The sequence below is a fragment of the Entelurus aequoreus genome, linkage group LG14 (assembly GCF_033978785.1).
Source record: "Entelurus aequoreus isolate RoL-2023_Sb linkage group LG14, RoL_Eaeq_v1.1, whole genome shotgun sequence".
In the NCBI taxonomy this organism is placed as follows: Eukaryota; Metazoa; Chordata; class Actinopteri; order Syngnathiformes; family Syngnathidae; genus Entelurus; species Entelurus aequoreus.
Window position 1 is genome coordinate 28,202,786 of NC_084744.1, and position 17,506 is coordinate 28,220,291.

The 17,506-nt window shown below is 39.9% G+C and overlaps 1 protein-coding gene and 1 pseudogene across 1 annotated transcript in view; one reads left to right on the forward strand and one right to left on the reverse strand.

Annotated features, from left to right (window-relative positions):
- Positions 1-17,506, reverse strand: part of LOC133664599 (oocyte zinc finger protein XlCOF6-like) — a 221,356-nt pseudogene that overhangs the window by 42,009 nt on the left and 161,841 nt on the right.
- The window catches only part of LOC133664605 (oocyte zinc finger protein XlCOF22-like), a 22,913-nt gene continuing 6,976 nt past the window's right edge, over positions 1,570-17,506 (forward strand). The window contains exons 1-2 of the mRNA XM_062069371.1: positions 1,570-2,020; positions 13,458-13,679. Of these exons, the coding sequence (XP_061925355.1) occupies positions 1,900-2,020; positions 13,458-13,679 (343 nt within the window). The 5' untranslated portion in view covers positions 1,570-1,899. The remainder of the gene's footprint in view (positions 2,021-13,457; positions 13,680-17,506) is intronic.

Here is a 17,506-nt window from a genome sequence, read left to right on the forward strand (position 1 = left end):
TACTCTTGTATGTGTTCCCCCACACTTTATGTTACTCTTATATGTGTTCCCCCACCCTTTATGTTACTCTTATGTGTTCCCCCACACTTTATGTTACTCTTATATGTGTTCCCCCACCCTTTATGTTACTCTTATATGTGTTCCCCCACCCTTTATGTTACTCTTATGTGTTCCCCCACACTTTATGTTACTCTTATGTGTTCCCCCACCCTTTATGTTACTCTTATGTGTGTTCCCCCACCCTTTATGTTACTCTTATGTGTTCCCCCACACTTTATGTTACTCTTATATGTGTTCCCCCACCCTTTATGTTACTCTTATGTGTTCCCCCACACTTTATGTTACTCTTATATGTGTTCCCCCACACTTTATGTTACTCTTATATGTGTTCCCCCACCCTTTATGTTACTCTTATGTGTTTCCCCCACACTTTATGTTACTCTTATGTGTTCTCCCACACTTTATGTTACTCTTATATGTGTTCCCCCACACTTTACGTTACTCTTATGTGTTCCCCCACACTTTATGTTACTCTTATATGTGTTCCCCCACACTTTATGTTACTCTTATATGTATTCCCCTACACTTTATGTTACTCTTATATGTGTTCCCCCACACTTTATGTTACTCTTATATGTGTTCCCCCACCCTTTATGTTACTCTTATGTGTTTCCCCCCACACTTTATGTTACTCTTATATGTGTTCCCCCACACTTTATGTTACTCTTATATGTGTTCCCCCACACTTTACGTTACTCTTATGTGTTCCCCCACACTTTATGTTACTCTTATATGTGTTCCCCCACACTTTATGTTACTCTTATATGTATTCCCCCACACTTTATGTTACTCTTATATGTGTTCCCCCACACTTTATGTTACTCTATGTGTTCCCCCACCCTTTATGTTACTCTTATATGTGTTCCCCCACACTTTATGTTACTCTTATATGTGTTCCCCTACACTTTATGTTACTCTTATATGTGTTCCCCCACACTTTATGTTACTCTTATGTGTTCCCCCACACTTCCACACAGTAGCTGATATATGGCAATATAAGTGCACAATACAATATACGCATTGCCCTATAATCTAACACATATTTGACCTTGTTTAATATAAAAATACTCTTAGACATCTTTTTCCGTACATGTGCAATATGAGATTTCCATGTCAGACCGTCATCCAGTATCACTCCTAAAAATCTAAGTTTAGAAACCCTTTCAATATCAATTCCATCTATTGACAGTTTGATCGTTTCCTCCCTTTTCCTCTAACAAAAAATCATGAACTTTGTTTATTTCACATTTAACGATAATTTATTGACATCAAACCATCTCTTAAGTTTAATCATTTCCTGTTCAATAATGTTTGATAACGCTTTTAAGTCATGTCCCGAACTATAAAAGTTGGTGTCGTCCGCAAATAATACACATTTTAATAACTTTGATACCTCACATATATCATTAATATATAAAATAAACAATTTTGGTCCCAAGTTTTGCGTGTAATATTTTACATCACAAATAAAGAAAACCTGCAAGCACGAACAGGACTGCCGTAAAACAAGATGCCGGAAGTGACGTAATTCACGCATGCGTGTACGTATGTGGTCTTCCTGAACCGATCGTGTTGCGACAGCTATTGTGGTTATTATAGTTATTATTGTTCGACATATATGCGTGTACACTTATATGTCGTTCAAAGGAGTAAACATCGTTCATCATTATTTGTAATTTGACACACTAGTCTGAGCACACTTAGAGGCTTTTCGTGCTTCGCTAGCTTAGCTTGCTAATTAGCTTAGCTTGTTAGCTGCTAACAAAGAGACGCGGAAGTTATCAACACATCGCTAAGTATAGATCAAATGTGAGTGTAAAGTGTTGTGATTGTGTGAAAATGTGCGAAAGAACGATAACCGTGTACGAGGAGGAACTTTGTCCAAGAAAAGAGGCGAAGGCGCCACATCGTCAACCCTCTGTTGTTTTCAAGGGGCCCAATGTTGTGTTACACAGAGCAGGTTGGTTTATTTGTCACTCTCACATGTTTACTAACTTTATATTTGATTATTAACACTATTCTTAACTATTGAGTATCAGGTATTCTCTTTTAAAACTACCATCAAAGCACAATTCCAAAAATGCAACTAAGATGTTGTATTTTGTTATGATAAAATAAACATTGAATAATAGCACACGTTAGATTATCTAATTTCACCTATTTGGGTTAAAATATTTTTTGCAAACCAGTAATTATAATCCGCAAATGATGTGTTGTTGTTGAGTGTCGGTGCTGTCTAGACGAGTGGTTCTTAACTTTGTTGGAGGTACCAAACCCCAGCAGTTTCATATGCACATTCACCGAAGCCTTCTTTAGTGAAAAATAAAAACAATTTTTTTTTTTTTTAAATTCAGGACAAAGTTATATGTTTTTGGTAACACTTTAGTATGGGGAACATATTCTAAGTAACAAAGACTTAAAGGCCTACTGAAAAGATTTTTTTTATTTAAACAGGGATAGCAGATCCATTCTATGTGTCATACTTGACCATTTCGCGATATTGCCATATTTTTGCTGAAAGGATTTAGTATAGAACAACGACGATAAAGTTCGCAACTTTTGGTCTCTGATTAAAAAAAAGCCTTGCCCCTACCGGAAGTAGCGTGACGTAGTCAGTTGTTCGCCTCCTCATATTTTCCTATTGTTTTCAACGCAGCTAGAGCGTTTCGGACAGAGAAAGCGACAATTACCCCATTGATTTGAGTGAGGATGAACGATTTGTGGCTGAGGAACGTTAGAGGGACGGACTAGAATGCAGTGCAAAACATATCTTTTTTCGCTCTGACCGTAACTTAGGTACAAGCTGGCTCATTGGATTCCACACTCTCTCCTTTTTCTATTGTGGATCACGGATTTGTATTTTAAACCACCTCGGATACTATATCCTCTTGAAAATGAGAGTCGAGAACGCGAAATGGACATTCACAGTGACTTTTATCTCCACGACAATACATCGACGAAGCTCTTTAGCTACTGAGCTAACGTGATAGCATCTGGCTCAAATGCAGATAGAAACAAAATAAATAAACCCCTGACTGGAAGGATAGACAGAAGATCAACAATACTATTAAACCATGTACAAGTAACTACACGGTTAATAATTCTCAGCCTGGTAAAGCTTAACAATGCTGTTGCTAACAACGCTGAAGCTAACTTAGCAACTTTGCAACCGGACCTCACAGAGCTATGATAAAAACATTAGCGCTCCACCTACGCCAGACAGACCTCATCTGCTCATCAACACCCGTGCTCACCTGCGTTCCAGCGATCGACGGCGTGACGAAGGACTTCACCCGATCACAGATGCGATTGGCGGCTAGCGTTGGCTACCGCGTCTGCTATCCAAGTAAGTCCTCCTTGTTGTGTTGCTACAGCCAGCCGCTAATACACCGATCCCACCTACAGCTTTCTTCTTTGCAGTCTCCATTGTTAATTAAACAAATTGCAAAAGATTAACCAACACAGATGTCCAGAATACTGTGGAATTATGAAATGAAAACAGAGCTTTTTGTATTGGCTTCAATGGGCTACCGATACTCCTGTTTCACTGGCTACGTCACGCGCATACGTCATCATACATAGACGTTTTCAACCGGAAGTTTAGCAGGGAATTTAAAATTGCACTTTATAAGTTAACCCGGCCGTATTGGCATGTGTTGCAATGTTAAGATTTCATCATTGATATATAAACTATCAGACTGCGTGGTCGGTAGTAGTGGGTTTCAGTAGGCCTTTAATTTAGAGTTTTTTGGACACTAGGGGAACATATTCTAAGTAACAAAGACTTAATTTAGAGTTATTTGTTTAGGGTTAGGGCAGGGGTCGGGAACCTTTATGTCTGAGAGAGCCATGAAAGCCAAATATTTTAAAATGTATTTCCGTGAGAGCCATATCATATTTTTTAACACTGAATACAACTAAATGCGTGCATTTTAAGTAAAACCAACATTTTTAGAGTATAATAAGTCTCTTATTCTTTTCATTAGCATTGTTATTCTGAAGATAAACAATAATAAATAAAATACTTCTTACCATTAATGCCACTCCTCCGGATGGATGGATTAAAATGCATGAGAATGTTTTATATTGTGAACGTTATTTTTAACACTGTGATTACCAGCAGAATTATTCATTACTTATCATGTTAAGCAATGTCAGCTAAGATTTATCTGAGAGCCAGATGCAGTCATCAAAAGAGCCACATCTGGCTCGAGAGCCATAGGTTCCCTACCCCTGGGTTAGGGTTATAGGGTTAGGGCCAGGGTTAGAGGGTTAGGGTTATAATAAGGTCATGCCGAATAAGGCATTAATATCAATCAATGTTTATTTATATAGCCCTAAATCACAAGTGTCTCAAAGGGCTGTACAAGCCACAACGACATCCTCGGTACAGAGCCCACATACGGGCAAGGAAAACTCACCCCAGTGGGACGTCAATGTGAATGACTATGAGAAACCTTGGAGAGGACCGCATATGTGGGTAAACCCCCCCCCCCCCCCCCCCCCTCTAGGGGAGACCGAAAGCAATGGATGTCGAGTGGGTCTGACATAATATTGTGAAAGTCCAACACATCAGCGAAAGTCCAGTCCATAGTGGGGCCAGCAGGAACCATCCCGAGCGGAGACGGGTCAGCAGCGTAGAGATGTCCCCATCCGATGAACAGGCTAGCGGTCCACCCTGGAGCAGAGTAGAAAAGAAAAGAAAAGAGACGGCAGATCAACTGGTCTAAAAAGTGAGTATATTTAAAGGCTAGAGTATACAAATGAGTTTTAAGATGAGACTTAAATGCTTCTACTGAGGTAGCATCTCTAACTTTTACCGGGAGGGCATTCCATAGTATTGGAGCCCGAATAGAAAACGCTCTATAGCCCGCAGACTTTTTTTGGGCTCTGGGAATCACTAATAAGCCGGACTTCTTTGAACGCAGATTTCTTGCCGGGACATATGGTACAATACAATCGGCAAGATAGGCTGGAGCTTGACCGTGTAGTATTTTATACGTAAGTAGTAAAACCTTAAAGTCGCATCTTAGGTGCACAGGAAGCCAGTGCAAGTGAGCCAGTATAGGCGTAATATGATCAAACTTTCTTGTTTTTGTCAAAAGTCTAGCAGCCGCATTTTGTACCATCTGTAATCTTTTAATGCTAGACATAGGGAGACCCCAAAATAAAACTTTACAGTAATCGAGACGAGATGTAACGAATGCATGGATAATGATCTCAGCATCGCTTGTGGACAAAATGGAACGAATTTTAGCGATATTACGGAGATGAAAGAAGGCCGTTTTAGTAACATTCTTAATATGTGACTCAAACGAGAGAGTTGGGTCGAAGATAATACCCAGATTCTTTACCGAGTCTCCTTGTTTAATTGTTTGGTTGTCAAATGTTAAGGTGGTATTATTAAATAGATGTCGGTGTTGAGCAGGACCGATAATCAGCATTTCCGTTTTCTTAGCGTTGAGTTGCAAAAAGTTAGCGGACATCCATTGTTTAATTTCATTAAGACACGCCTCCAGCTGACTACAATCCGGCGTGTTGGTCAACTTTAGGGGCATGTAGAGTTGGGTGTCATCCGCATAACAGTGAAAGCTAACACCGTATTTGCATATGATGTCACCTAGCGGCAGCATGTAAATACTAAAGAGTGCAGGGCCAAGAATCCAACCCTGGGGAACTCCACACGTTACCTTAACATAGTCCGAGGTCACATTGTTATGGGAGACGCACTGCATCCTGTCAGTAAGATAAGAGTTAAACCAAGACAATAATAAGTACTTAATAATGACTAGCTAAGAGAAAATATGTTACTAATTTGTATGTTAATAAGCAACTAATTAATGGTGAATATGTTCCCCATACTAAAGTGTTACCAGGTTTTATTACTGGTGCACAAAATGAATCGTGCATGAACATCACCATGTTCAAAGAACAAAACCAACACAGTGCATAAACTCACAACAAATTACACACCTGCAAATCAGTCAGCTGTTGCCGTATCCGTAATACGCCGATAGGGAGAAGTTTTTATTTACACGATGAGTCGGGTGTGTCTTGACCTCCGCCGAACACCTGAGCCCGACTCACCAAACCCCTAGGGTTCGATCGAACCCAGGTTAAGAACCACTGGTCTAGAGCTTGGCGGAGTAACCATGTTATACTCTTCCATATCAGTAGGTGGCAGCCAGTAGCTAATTGCTTTGTAGAGGTCGGAAACAGCGAAGGCAGCGTGCAGGTTGAAAGGTGTCTTATGCTTAAACCAATAATAAACAAAAGGTGAGTGCCCCTAAGAAAAGGCATTGAAGCTTAGGGAAGGCTATGCAGAACGAAACTAAAACTGAACTGGCTACAAAGTAAACAAAAACAGAATGCTGGACGACAGCAAAGACTTTGGACTGTGGAGGAAAGATGGCGTCCACAATGTACATCCGAACATGACATGACAATCAACAATGTCCCCACAAAGAAGGATAAAAACAACTGAAATATTCTTGACTGCTAAAACAAAGTAGATGCGGGAAATATCGCTCAAAGAAAGACATGAAATTGCTACAGGAAAATACCAAAAAAAGAGAAAAAGCCACCAAAATAGGAGCGCAAGACAAGAGCTAAAACACTACACGCAGGAAAACAGCAAAAAACTCAAAATAAGTCATGACGTGATGTGACAGGTGGTGACAGTACACCTACTTTGAAACAAGAGCTATATTGATGCATGCTTGGTTATGCTTTAAAGTCATATCCAACAATTGCAACAACGACTTTTTACTTTCAACTGAGTTTCGTTTTTTAATAATTTCTGCTGGTGGTGTGCCTTCGGAATTTTTTCAACGCAAAAAATGTGCCTTGGCTCGAAAAAGGTTGAAAAACACCGACTTAACCAACACGATGCAATACGTTAAGCTAGGCCAGGGGTCGGCAACCCGCAGCTCCGGAGCCGCATGCGGCTCTTTGACCACTCTGATGCGGCTCAGCTGCATACTTGCCGACCCCCCGATTTTCCCAGGAGACTTGTGGATCTCAGTGCCTGTCTAAGAAATCTCCAAGGGCAATTATAATCCTATTTTCACTCTAATCACTAAATAAAGGGCGTGCTCTAAATGCAATGCAGTAATTGTCCTCTACAGCATTTACTAACAGCGTGCCAACCCGGCCACATGTTGTATGTAGCTTTTACTTGCACACGTAGGAGACAGCAAAGCATACTTACTCATCAGCCACACAGCTTACACTGACGGTAGTGTAACACAACACAACCAATACCCAGAATCCCATGCAGCCCTAACTCTTCCGGTCTAGATTATACACCCCCGCTACCACCAAACCCCCCCACAAATCAACCCTCCCCCCCTCCGTGCGTCGGTTGAGCGGAAGAGTTAGGGCTGCATGGGATTCTGGGTATTTATTGTGTTGTGTTTATGTTGTGTTACAGTGCAGATGTTCTCCAGAAATGTGTTTGTCATTCTTTTTTGGTGTGGGTTCAAAGTGTGGCGCATATTTGTAACGTAACAGTGTTAAAGTTGTTTTTGTACGGCTACCGTCAGTGTAAGCTGTGTGGCTGTTGAAGTAGTACGCCTTGCTGTCACTTATGTGAGCAAGCTGAAGCTGCATTCTACATGTGGTCGAGCAGGCACACTGTTTTGGCAGACTGTAGAGGGCTCCAAAAGCAGTGCCATCACGCCCTGATATTCGGGAGTCGACCGGAAATAATGAGAGGATTGGCAATAATGACAGGATTGGCAAGTATAACGCTATCAAACGCCATTCATTCAAAACTCGCGTACCGCGCTAACATCAAATTTCCATATTAAGGTGCGTGTGTCTGAGACCCCTGGTTAACATAGCACAAAGGAATTTAAGCTTTGTATGCGTTGTTTTTCATTTTAAATTTAATTTTTTTTTTTGTGGCTCCCATTATTTTCTTTAATTTGTGAAACTTGCCAAAATGGCTCTTTGAGTGGTAAAGGTTGCCGACCCCTGAGCTAGGCGAACACACATCTACAGTTCTAAATGTAACTTGTGGCGTACCCCAGGGATCAACACTGTGACCAAAACTGTTTGATCTCCATATAAACATTTGTGAAGTTACAAAGGATTTAAAGTTAGTCGTTTTTGCGTACGATAGCACCACCTTTTGTTTACAAAGTTCAAGGAAGAAGAACTTTATTGATCATGTATACTTATTTTGTTTTGTATTCATTTATTAAAGGCCTACTGAAAGCCACTACTACCGACCACGCAGTCTGATAGTTTATATATCAATGATGAAATCTTAACATTGCAACACATGCCAATACGGCCGGGTTAACTTATAAAGTGCAATTTTAAATTTCCAGCCACACTTCCGGTTGAAAACGTCTATATATGATGACGTATGCGCGTGACGTCAACAATTGATACGGAAGTATTGGTACCCCATTGAATACAATACAAAAAAGCTCTGTTTTCATTTCAAAATTCCACAGTATTGTGGACATCTGTGTTGGTGAATCTTTTGCAATTTGTTTAATGAACAATGGAGACTGCAAAGAAGAAAGCTGTAGGTGGGATCAGTGTATTAGCGGCTAGCTGTAGCAACACAACCAGGAGGACTTACTTGGATAGCAGACGCGCTAGCCGCCGCTAGTCGCCAACTGCACGGATGATCGGGTGAAGTCCTTCGTCCTTCCGTCGATCGCTGGAACGCAGGTGAGCACGGGTGTTGATGAGCAGATGAGGGCTGGCTGGCGTAGGTGGAGAGATAATGATTTTATCATAGCTCTGTGAGGTCCCGTTGCTAAATTAGCTTCAATGGCGTCGCTAGCAACAGCATTGTTAAGCTTTGCCAGGCTGGGAATTATTAACCGTGTAGTTACATGTACATGGTTTAATAGTATTGTTGATATTCTGTCTATCCTTCCAGTCAGGGATTTATTTATTTTGTTTCTATCTGCATTTGAGACCGATGCTACCACGTTAGCCCAGTAGCTAAAGAGCTTCGCCGATGTATTGTGGGGATAAAAGTCACTGTGAATGTCCATTTCGCGTTCTCGACTCTCATTTTCAAGAGGATATAGTATCCGAGGTGGTTTAAAATACAAATCCGTGATCCACAATAGAAAAAGGAGAGAGTGTGGAATCCAATGAGCCAGCTTGTACCTAAGTTACGGTCAGAGCGAAAAAAGATATGTCTTGCACTGCACTCTTGTCCTTCACTCTCACGTTCCTCATCCAATAATCTTTCATCCTGGCTCAAATTAATGGGGTAATCGTCGCTTTCTCGGTCCGAATCGCTCTAGCTGCATTGAAAACAATGGGAAATTTTGAGGAGTCCTCCCTCTGTTGACGTCACGCTACTTCCGGTACAGGCAAGGCTTTTTTTATCAGCGACCAAAAGTTGCAACTTTATCGTCAATGTTCTCTACTAAATCCTTTCAGCAAAAATATGGCAATATCGCAAAATGATCAAGTATGACACATAGAATGGATCTGCTATCTCCGTTTAAATTTTAAAAATTCATTTCAGTAGGCCATTAAAATTAAATTTTAAAAAAACGAGCCGTCGGAAACCATAAAAAAAACTTCAAGCAACATAAGCACGTACAAACACGTATTACAACATGTTAACTCAAGACATTGCAACAAGGAGTTGGAATGTTGTCCAGTTCAGGCTGCTCTCCTCAGCCACATCCCGCTTTGGCGCAGATTGCAGTCAACAGACCAAACCTCAACAAACAATGTCCATGAATCAATCAATCAAAAGTTTACTTATGAAAGATGAGGAAGGAATTTGGGGCTTCTTCGCTGCGCTGTCCTTTAGGGGAGTCTCGTAGCAACCACCTTGCCAAGCCGTTCCTGCGGGAAGATTATGATTGTTAGTCATTTACTTGTTTGTGTTACAGATTGAGCTCAGGAAATGAACAAACAAATGAGTTAGCAATTGCTCTGCAGTGTTTCCCATAAACTGCCAAGATACCTGTGGCGGTGGGGGCGTGGCTATGGGCGTGGTCACCATGACATCATCGAGTAATTTGCATAATTTACAACAATTATATGATTTTCTCTAAAAAGGCTAAAAAAATGTATACTTACTAATTAATAATAACAGTTTTGTTTTAAACATCCATCCATCCATTTTACAATATAATTACAACACTTTATGTACATATTTATATACAGATTTGAACAATAAGTTATTCACTGAAATATATTTATTAATTGTGGTTCTTACAAAAAATATATCTTATAAAATATAAAAGCTAAAATGTCTCTTAAAGCTCTGCCCCTTTAATTAGTGCATACTAAATAATGTAACTTCAGCCTACTACTACAACCATATTATTTACCAGCAACATAAAGTGAAACAGAGGCAGAGGTGTCCTGCCACAGTCAGTAACAAATAAACAGAAAACAGTAGTGGTCAAATACAAATAAGGCAACAAAAGAAGTATCCTACACTTCTCTTTTGTAAAGTAAATCTGAACAGCCTATATGGGCATCTACATCAACTATATGATTTGCCTGAGAAGCTGGACAGGACAAAAAAAAAAAAACTTTTTTTATTTTTTTTATTTGTTGTGGACGTAATTCTTACGTGGCGGGCCGCCACAAATAAATGAATGTGTGGGAAACACTGCTATGAAATGAAAACGGGTTGCGATTATTTTTTGGACATGTTGTAACGTGACTTTGGGAATATGTGATGTACTATATTGTAACTGTATGCATGTCGGGAAAATAAACTAACGCCGTATTTTCCGGACTATAAAGTGCACTTAAAATCCTTTCATTTTCTCAAAAATGGACAGTGCGCCTTATAACCCGGTGCGCCTAATGTACGGAATCATTCTGGTTTTGCTTACCGACCTCAAAGCAATTTTATTTGGTACATGGTGTAAAGATAAGTGTGACCAGTAGATGGCAGTCACACATAAGAGGTATGTGCAGAGTGCAATATAACTCACGTAAACAACACCAACATTTTATATGTTCCATTGAAAATTATAGAACATTACACACGGCGCTCAAAAATCCATCAAAATGTTTTAGTACGACTTTGGTAAGCTAGGAAGCCGTTGATGGATTGTACTGTGCTATTATTATGGTGTGTGTATAAGATAAGACATATCTGGCGTTTTGTTTCGCAATATTATGCAAAACCAACTTTTCTTACCTTCTGGTACCTGCTGATCTGTATTTGGGATCTACATAAATCCGGAAAAATTGTGCGTGTCCGCCTTTGTATTCCGTGCCGACACCGTAGTCGATAAGCTTCTTCTTTTTCTCTATCTTCTTGTTATGGGACATTCATCCTCCGCTGTTGCCATTTCTAATATAAAGTAGTGTAAAGTTCTTACTTATATCTGTCAGTAAACTCGCCATGAATGCGCTAAAACATACCGGTGTAGTGACTTTACATAATTCACCCAAAGAACTTAGAGAGTTCCGGTCGGAAGTTTTTTCATGGGACACATTTCCGGTGTTGTTTCCGGAAGAGGAGATGCTGCTCCGTTATTGATTGAAGTAAAGTCTGAATGTCATTAAAACAGTTAGCTCCATCTTTTGACACTTCTTCCACCCCCGTCCTTGCACGCTACACCGCTACAGCAAAGATTACGGGGAGAAGACGCTGTCGAAAACAGCGCATCCTGAAGTGACTGTCAGAAAGTGACTTGAAGATGGTCTGTAAAACATCATCCATGCAGCATTTTGACCAAAGAACCACCATTACAAGTTATGTACACCACAAAGAAGCGTTTTACATTTAGAGAAAAAATAATAATAATATGATTTCTTTAATGCGCCTTATAATCCGGTGCGTCTTTTGTATGAAAATAGACGTGAATAGACCCGCCCATCGGCGGTGCGCCCTATGGTCCGGAAAATACGGTACCCACTTTACTTTTTTTTTTAAATGCTCCCGTGTTCACACATTGAAACGTCCAAATGGGCGGGGATGGACCTGAAGTCAACCTGTCAAAAAAGGTTTCAGACATAATTTCATCCAGCTGACACAAATGGGCGAGGACACATTGTTTCTGGAGGTCCCGAATCAAAAAATCACGTCACAGGTAGGGCTGAGCGATATGGCCTTGTTTTAATATCTCAATATTTTTAGTCCATGTCACGATACACGATATATATCTGGATATTTTGCCTTAGCCTCGAATGAACACTTGATGCATATAATCACAGCAGTATGATGATTCTATGTGTCTACATTAAAACATTCTTCTTCATACTGCATTAATATATGCTACTTTTAAACTTTCATGCAGAGAGGGAAATCACAACTAAGTCAATTTAGCAAAAGTGTATTTATTAAACAGTTATTAAGCAGTGGCACAAACATTCATGGCATTTCCAAAACAGAAAGTGCAAGATTGTCAGAGACATTTGAAAACAAGCTATTAGTGCACTTTTGTGCATCATGTCACTAAGATGACATTTCAAAACAACACTAAATTAAAGTGCACTTTTTGTACAGAACACCACTACAATAGTTTAAAACAAATAAAGTGCACTTTTGTGCATGATGTCACACAAGATATTTCAATAACTGTCAATTAAAAATGAGCTGCATAATAGTAAATCAAATAGTGTATGTCCTTCGCTATGTGGTAGGTTCCTGCGGATGTTATCTCCTTTTGTTGTTGACTATTTTTTTAATACGGTGTTGATCTGGAAATGGTCTTCTCGGCATTTTGTTGGTGTGGCACCGAACAAAGATGTTGACATGCAGAGTAAGCACTCTTCATTCTCTAGCAGGTGACTTTTCAAATGATGCTACATATTAGCAGTAATGCTACTTTTTGTAGCAACGCTTTTGCCCCACACTTGACAAATTACAGTTGTCTGTTCAACATCTTCCCGCTTGAAGCCAAACCACCGCCAGACGATGGACCCCCTGCTGTTTTTCTTGGGAATGAATTCATTTGTTACCAGATTCGCACCTTCTTTCTCTCGTATTACCACTCGCACCACAGCTATCGTTACCCATGCCGCTACCTCTCTGCTCCGCGAGGGCGTATACGTATGTGACGTATGTAGGAAGGTGCGCTTGTTTTATGTCTCAGTGAGAAGGGGACACAAGAAAGAGTGAGAAGAGCCTGAAGTGTAATGCCCGCAGCTAAAAGCAACTGCGTGAGAACGAATATCACGATATAGTCATTTTCTATATCGCACAGAGACAAACCCGGCCCTAGACACAAGCATAGCTTGGACAGCTATTTTGGGGGCCTGTGGGAACTACAAGCTAGAGTTGTTGTCATACTTTTTCCCCACATTATTCATACACAAAATATATGCTAATTTACTTACTTCATGACATAAGTTCTACTTGTAGGTATTTACATTCAATGTAGGATATATTATTTTACATGTCTGAGTTAAAATAGTGTTTGGTTTGTGTCCTGCAGATGTCCCGCAGCTGATTAGATGTCAAGAAGAATGTCTCTCTCACTTGCACGGAGGAAACTTCACCTGGAAGCAGGAGGATCCACAGCCCCCCCATTTTAAAGTGGAAGAGAAGGATCCACAAACCCCACATTTTAAAGAGGAAGAAAAGGATCTGGTCTCTGTGAAGACTGAAGAGCATGAAGACGAACCACCTGAGTCCTCACAGCTTCATCACAGTCCAAGTAAGCACAACATCCACATATCATCTATTACAGGGGTCGGCAAGCCAAAATGTTAAGAGAGCCATATTGGACCAAAAATACAAACAAAATCTGTCTGGAGCCGCAAAAAAATAAAAGCCTTATATAAGTGTTATAATGAAGGCAACACATGATGTAAGTGTCTATATTAGTTATATTAGCCTACTATCAAAATGACTTTAAAGGCCTACTGAAAGCCACTACTACCGACCACGCAGTCTGATAGTTTATATATTAATGATGAAATCTTAACATTGCAACACATGCCAATACGGCCGGGTTAACTTATAAAGTGCAATTTTAAATTTCCCGCTAAACTTCCGGTTGAAAACGTCTATGTATGATGACGTATGCGCGTGACGTCACAAGTTAAACGGAAGTATTGGTACACCTTTTGAATCCAATACAAAAAAGCTCTGTTTTCATCTCAAAATTCCACAGTATTCTGGACATCTGTGTTGGTGAATCTTTTGCAATTTGTTTAATGAACAACGAAGACTGCAAAGAAGTAAGTTGTAGGTGGGATCGGTGGATTAGCGGCTGGCTGTAGCAACACAACCAGGAGGACTTTGACTTGGATAGCAGACGCGCTAGCCGACGCTAGCCGCCAACCGCACGGATGATCGGGTGAAGTCCTTTGTCCTTCCGTCGATCGCTGGAACGCAGGTGAGCACGGGTGTTGATGAGCAGATGAGTGCTGGCTGGCGTAGGTGGAGCGCTAATGTTTTTATCATAGCTCTGTGAGGTCCAATTGCTAAGTTAGCTTCAATGGCGTCATTAGCAACAGCATAGTTAATCTTCGCCAAGCTGGAAAGCATTAACCGTGTATTTACAGGTCCATGGTTTAATAGTATTATTTATTTTTTGTCTATTTTTCCAGTCAGGGGTTTATTTCGTCTGTTTATATCTGCATTTGAGCTCGATGCTATCACATTAGCTAAAGTGTTTTGCCGATGTATTGTCGTGGAGATAAAAGTCACTGTGAATGTCCATTTCACGTTCTCGACTCTCATTTTCAAGAGGATATAGTATCCGAGGTGGTTTAAAATACAAATCAGTGATCCACAATAGAAAAAGGAGAAAGTGTGGAATTCAATGAACCCTTGTACCTAAGTTACGGTCAGAGCGAAAAAAGATACGTCCTGCACTGCACTCTAGTACTTCGCTCTCACTTTCCTCGTCCACGAATCTTTCATCCTGGCTCAAATTAATGGGGTAATCGTCGCTTTCTCGGTCTGAATCTCTCTCGCTGCTGGGGTAAACAATAGGGAAATGTGAGCAGCACTCCAGCTTGTGACGTCACGCTACTTCCGGTAGGGGCAAGGCTTTTTTTTATCAGCGACCAAAAGTTGCGAACTTTATCGTCGATGTTCTCTACTAAATCCTTTCAGCAAAAATATGGCAATATCGCGAAATGATCAAGTATGACACATAGAATGGATCTGCTATCCCCTTTGAAATAAAAAAAATTCATTTCAGTAGGCCTTTAAAAGTCAGATATAAATGTTATAATGGAGGCAACACATGATGTAAGTGTCTATATTAGCCTACTATCAAAGGCTGAAGCAAATCTTCGTTGACAGAAATGTTGTATTTTAATTTTTATTCTACACATTTTTACAACATTGGAAAACATTAGTAAAAATGGAGGCTTGTCACAGGATGAGATAACTTCTGGAAATGACTGACTTAGAATGGCCAAAAGTATAGATGTGTGTGTCCAAGTTAAAGGAAACGGCAGGCTGTCTTCTTCTTATGGATTTATTACAATCTTTGCAAGCTGGGTAACGTTTGCTGTGGTCTGGAACAACATGGCACACAAACAACTATCTGAAATGCAGCCAATATTATATACAGATAATGTGTCATGAGCAGTGTTGGGACTAACGCGTTACTAAGTAACGCGTTACTGTAACGCCGTTAGTTTCGGCGGTAACTAGTAATCTAAGGCGTTATTTTTTTATATACAGTAACTCAGTTACCGTTACTGCATGATGCGTTACTGCGTTATTTTACGTTATTTTTATGTAGTATCGGCTGGAACTGAAGATCTGAGTGTGTTTTATTGGAGCGCTCCGGTGGAAAAGAAGAGGCGTGCTTTCCCCCACCCACAGAAAGCACACCTCCCCGCAGGGGAGATGTTCCTCCAGAGCCGTACTTCGGGTCTAACAACCTTCACTTTACCCGGAAGAGGGTCTTTACAGCTGAGGGTGAATGACGAGCCCGGCGGTTTGTTGCAACTTTGTGACTTTATTGCACGCAGCCATCCAGCAAGCTAGAGCACCTACACGCACTCACTGTCGCCGCTCCCTCACCTCTCTCGCCCACTCTAGGGATGTGCGTATCGATCCTGTGGTATCGATATATCGATACTCACACGCTACTCATTTGGCATCACTTTTCTGAAAAAAGTATCGATATAAACCAAAAAACGGCGTGTGGGGGGTGCAAGTATCACTTTCAGATGTTTTTGATGACTTACTTAACTTACTATGTGCTGGGACACCCCTGTACCTGGCAGATGATAGAGCTGGCCCAGTCACGTGACAGGAGACAGCGAATGAGCGTCGTCAACGTGCAACACACACACAGCCAGCCGACAGCGATGCAGCCAGGCATATCCAGTGTCAGGCATTGTTTATTTTATTTTTTCACTGAATATTTTTGTTTAAATGATTATCCTAAATTCAAATAATTTCCACACGGGGGAATTTACTGTTAGTTGAAAATTGCTTGAGTATTTAAAACAAGATAAGAAAGAGATACAATTTGGAGATTCTTCATCTTTGCATTACAGTTTTATTTTTTTCCAAGAAAATCTTGAAATATATGATTGAATGTGATTTTGGTTTTAATCTGTAACATGATTTCTTACATTTCGAAAACATTAGCCTATTTCATATTTCATTAATTGCTAATTATATCACAAACTTTAAAAAATAACTGCAGCTTCTTGCGATTCGGATTTGACAGTTAATTGGAAAGCCCTAATATCTAATTATTATTATATATAATATATAATTATTATTATATATAATATTTAATTTATTTTTCATATTTATGTTATTTATTTTAATTTTACTTTTATTATATATTGACCATACTACATGTGGTATAAATGGTCTGTATTTGTCTTGTGATTTGTCTTAAATAATAATAGTAATAATATTTTTGACTGACAAAAATTGCCAATAAGAAATTAATGGTATCTGTATCGGTATCGATGAAAATGCAAGAAAAAGTATCGGTATCGTATCGAATCCTAAAAGTGTGGTATCGCCCATCCCTAGCCCACTCACTCACTGACGTCACTCACCTCTCATGCTGTCATATCTTAAAGGGCCACACACACACACACACATACGCTACTCTCATAACAACTAACAAGACATCATGGCGAAGCCAGAAGTCGAGTTTTTTAACATGGAGACATTCTCAATACTTTTCTTTTGTCGAGCACAAAGAAAATAACATTTTAGTTAAATGTAAGTTGTCTTGGATCAAAGATCCTATCTACTTAGAGTTAAAGTTAAAGTGCCATTATGTTGCAGCTATTTAAAATAGTTTTGTAAATTTTTTCTGGCCTGAAATAAATTGGCCCTTTGAAACATATCTTTGTCTTTGTGTGTTGTATGTAGACCACATTGTTTGTGTGTTGTATGTAGACCACATTGTTTGTGTGTTGTATGTAGACCACATTGCTTTCTGAGTTCAGTGATGCAAATGCATGTCAAGTTGATCAACACATTGTATTATTCTCCAGTGCAATAACAGTACTGAAATGAAGGCTAAAAGGGCATTAATGGGAG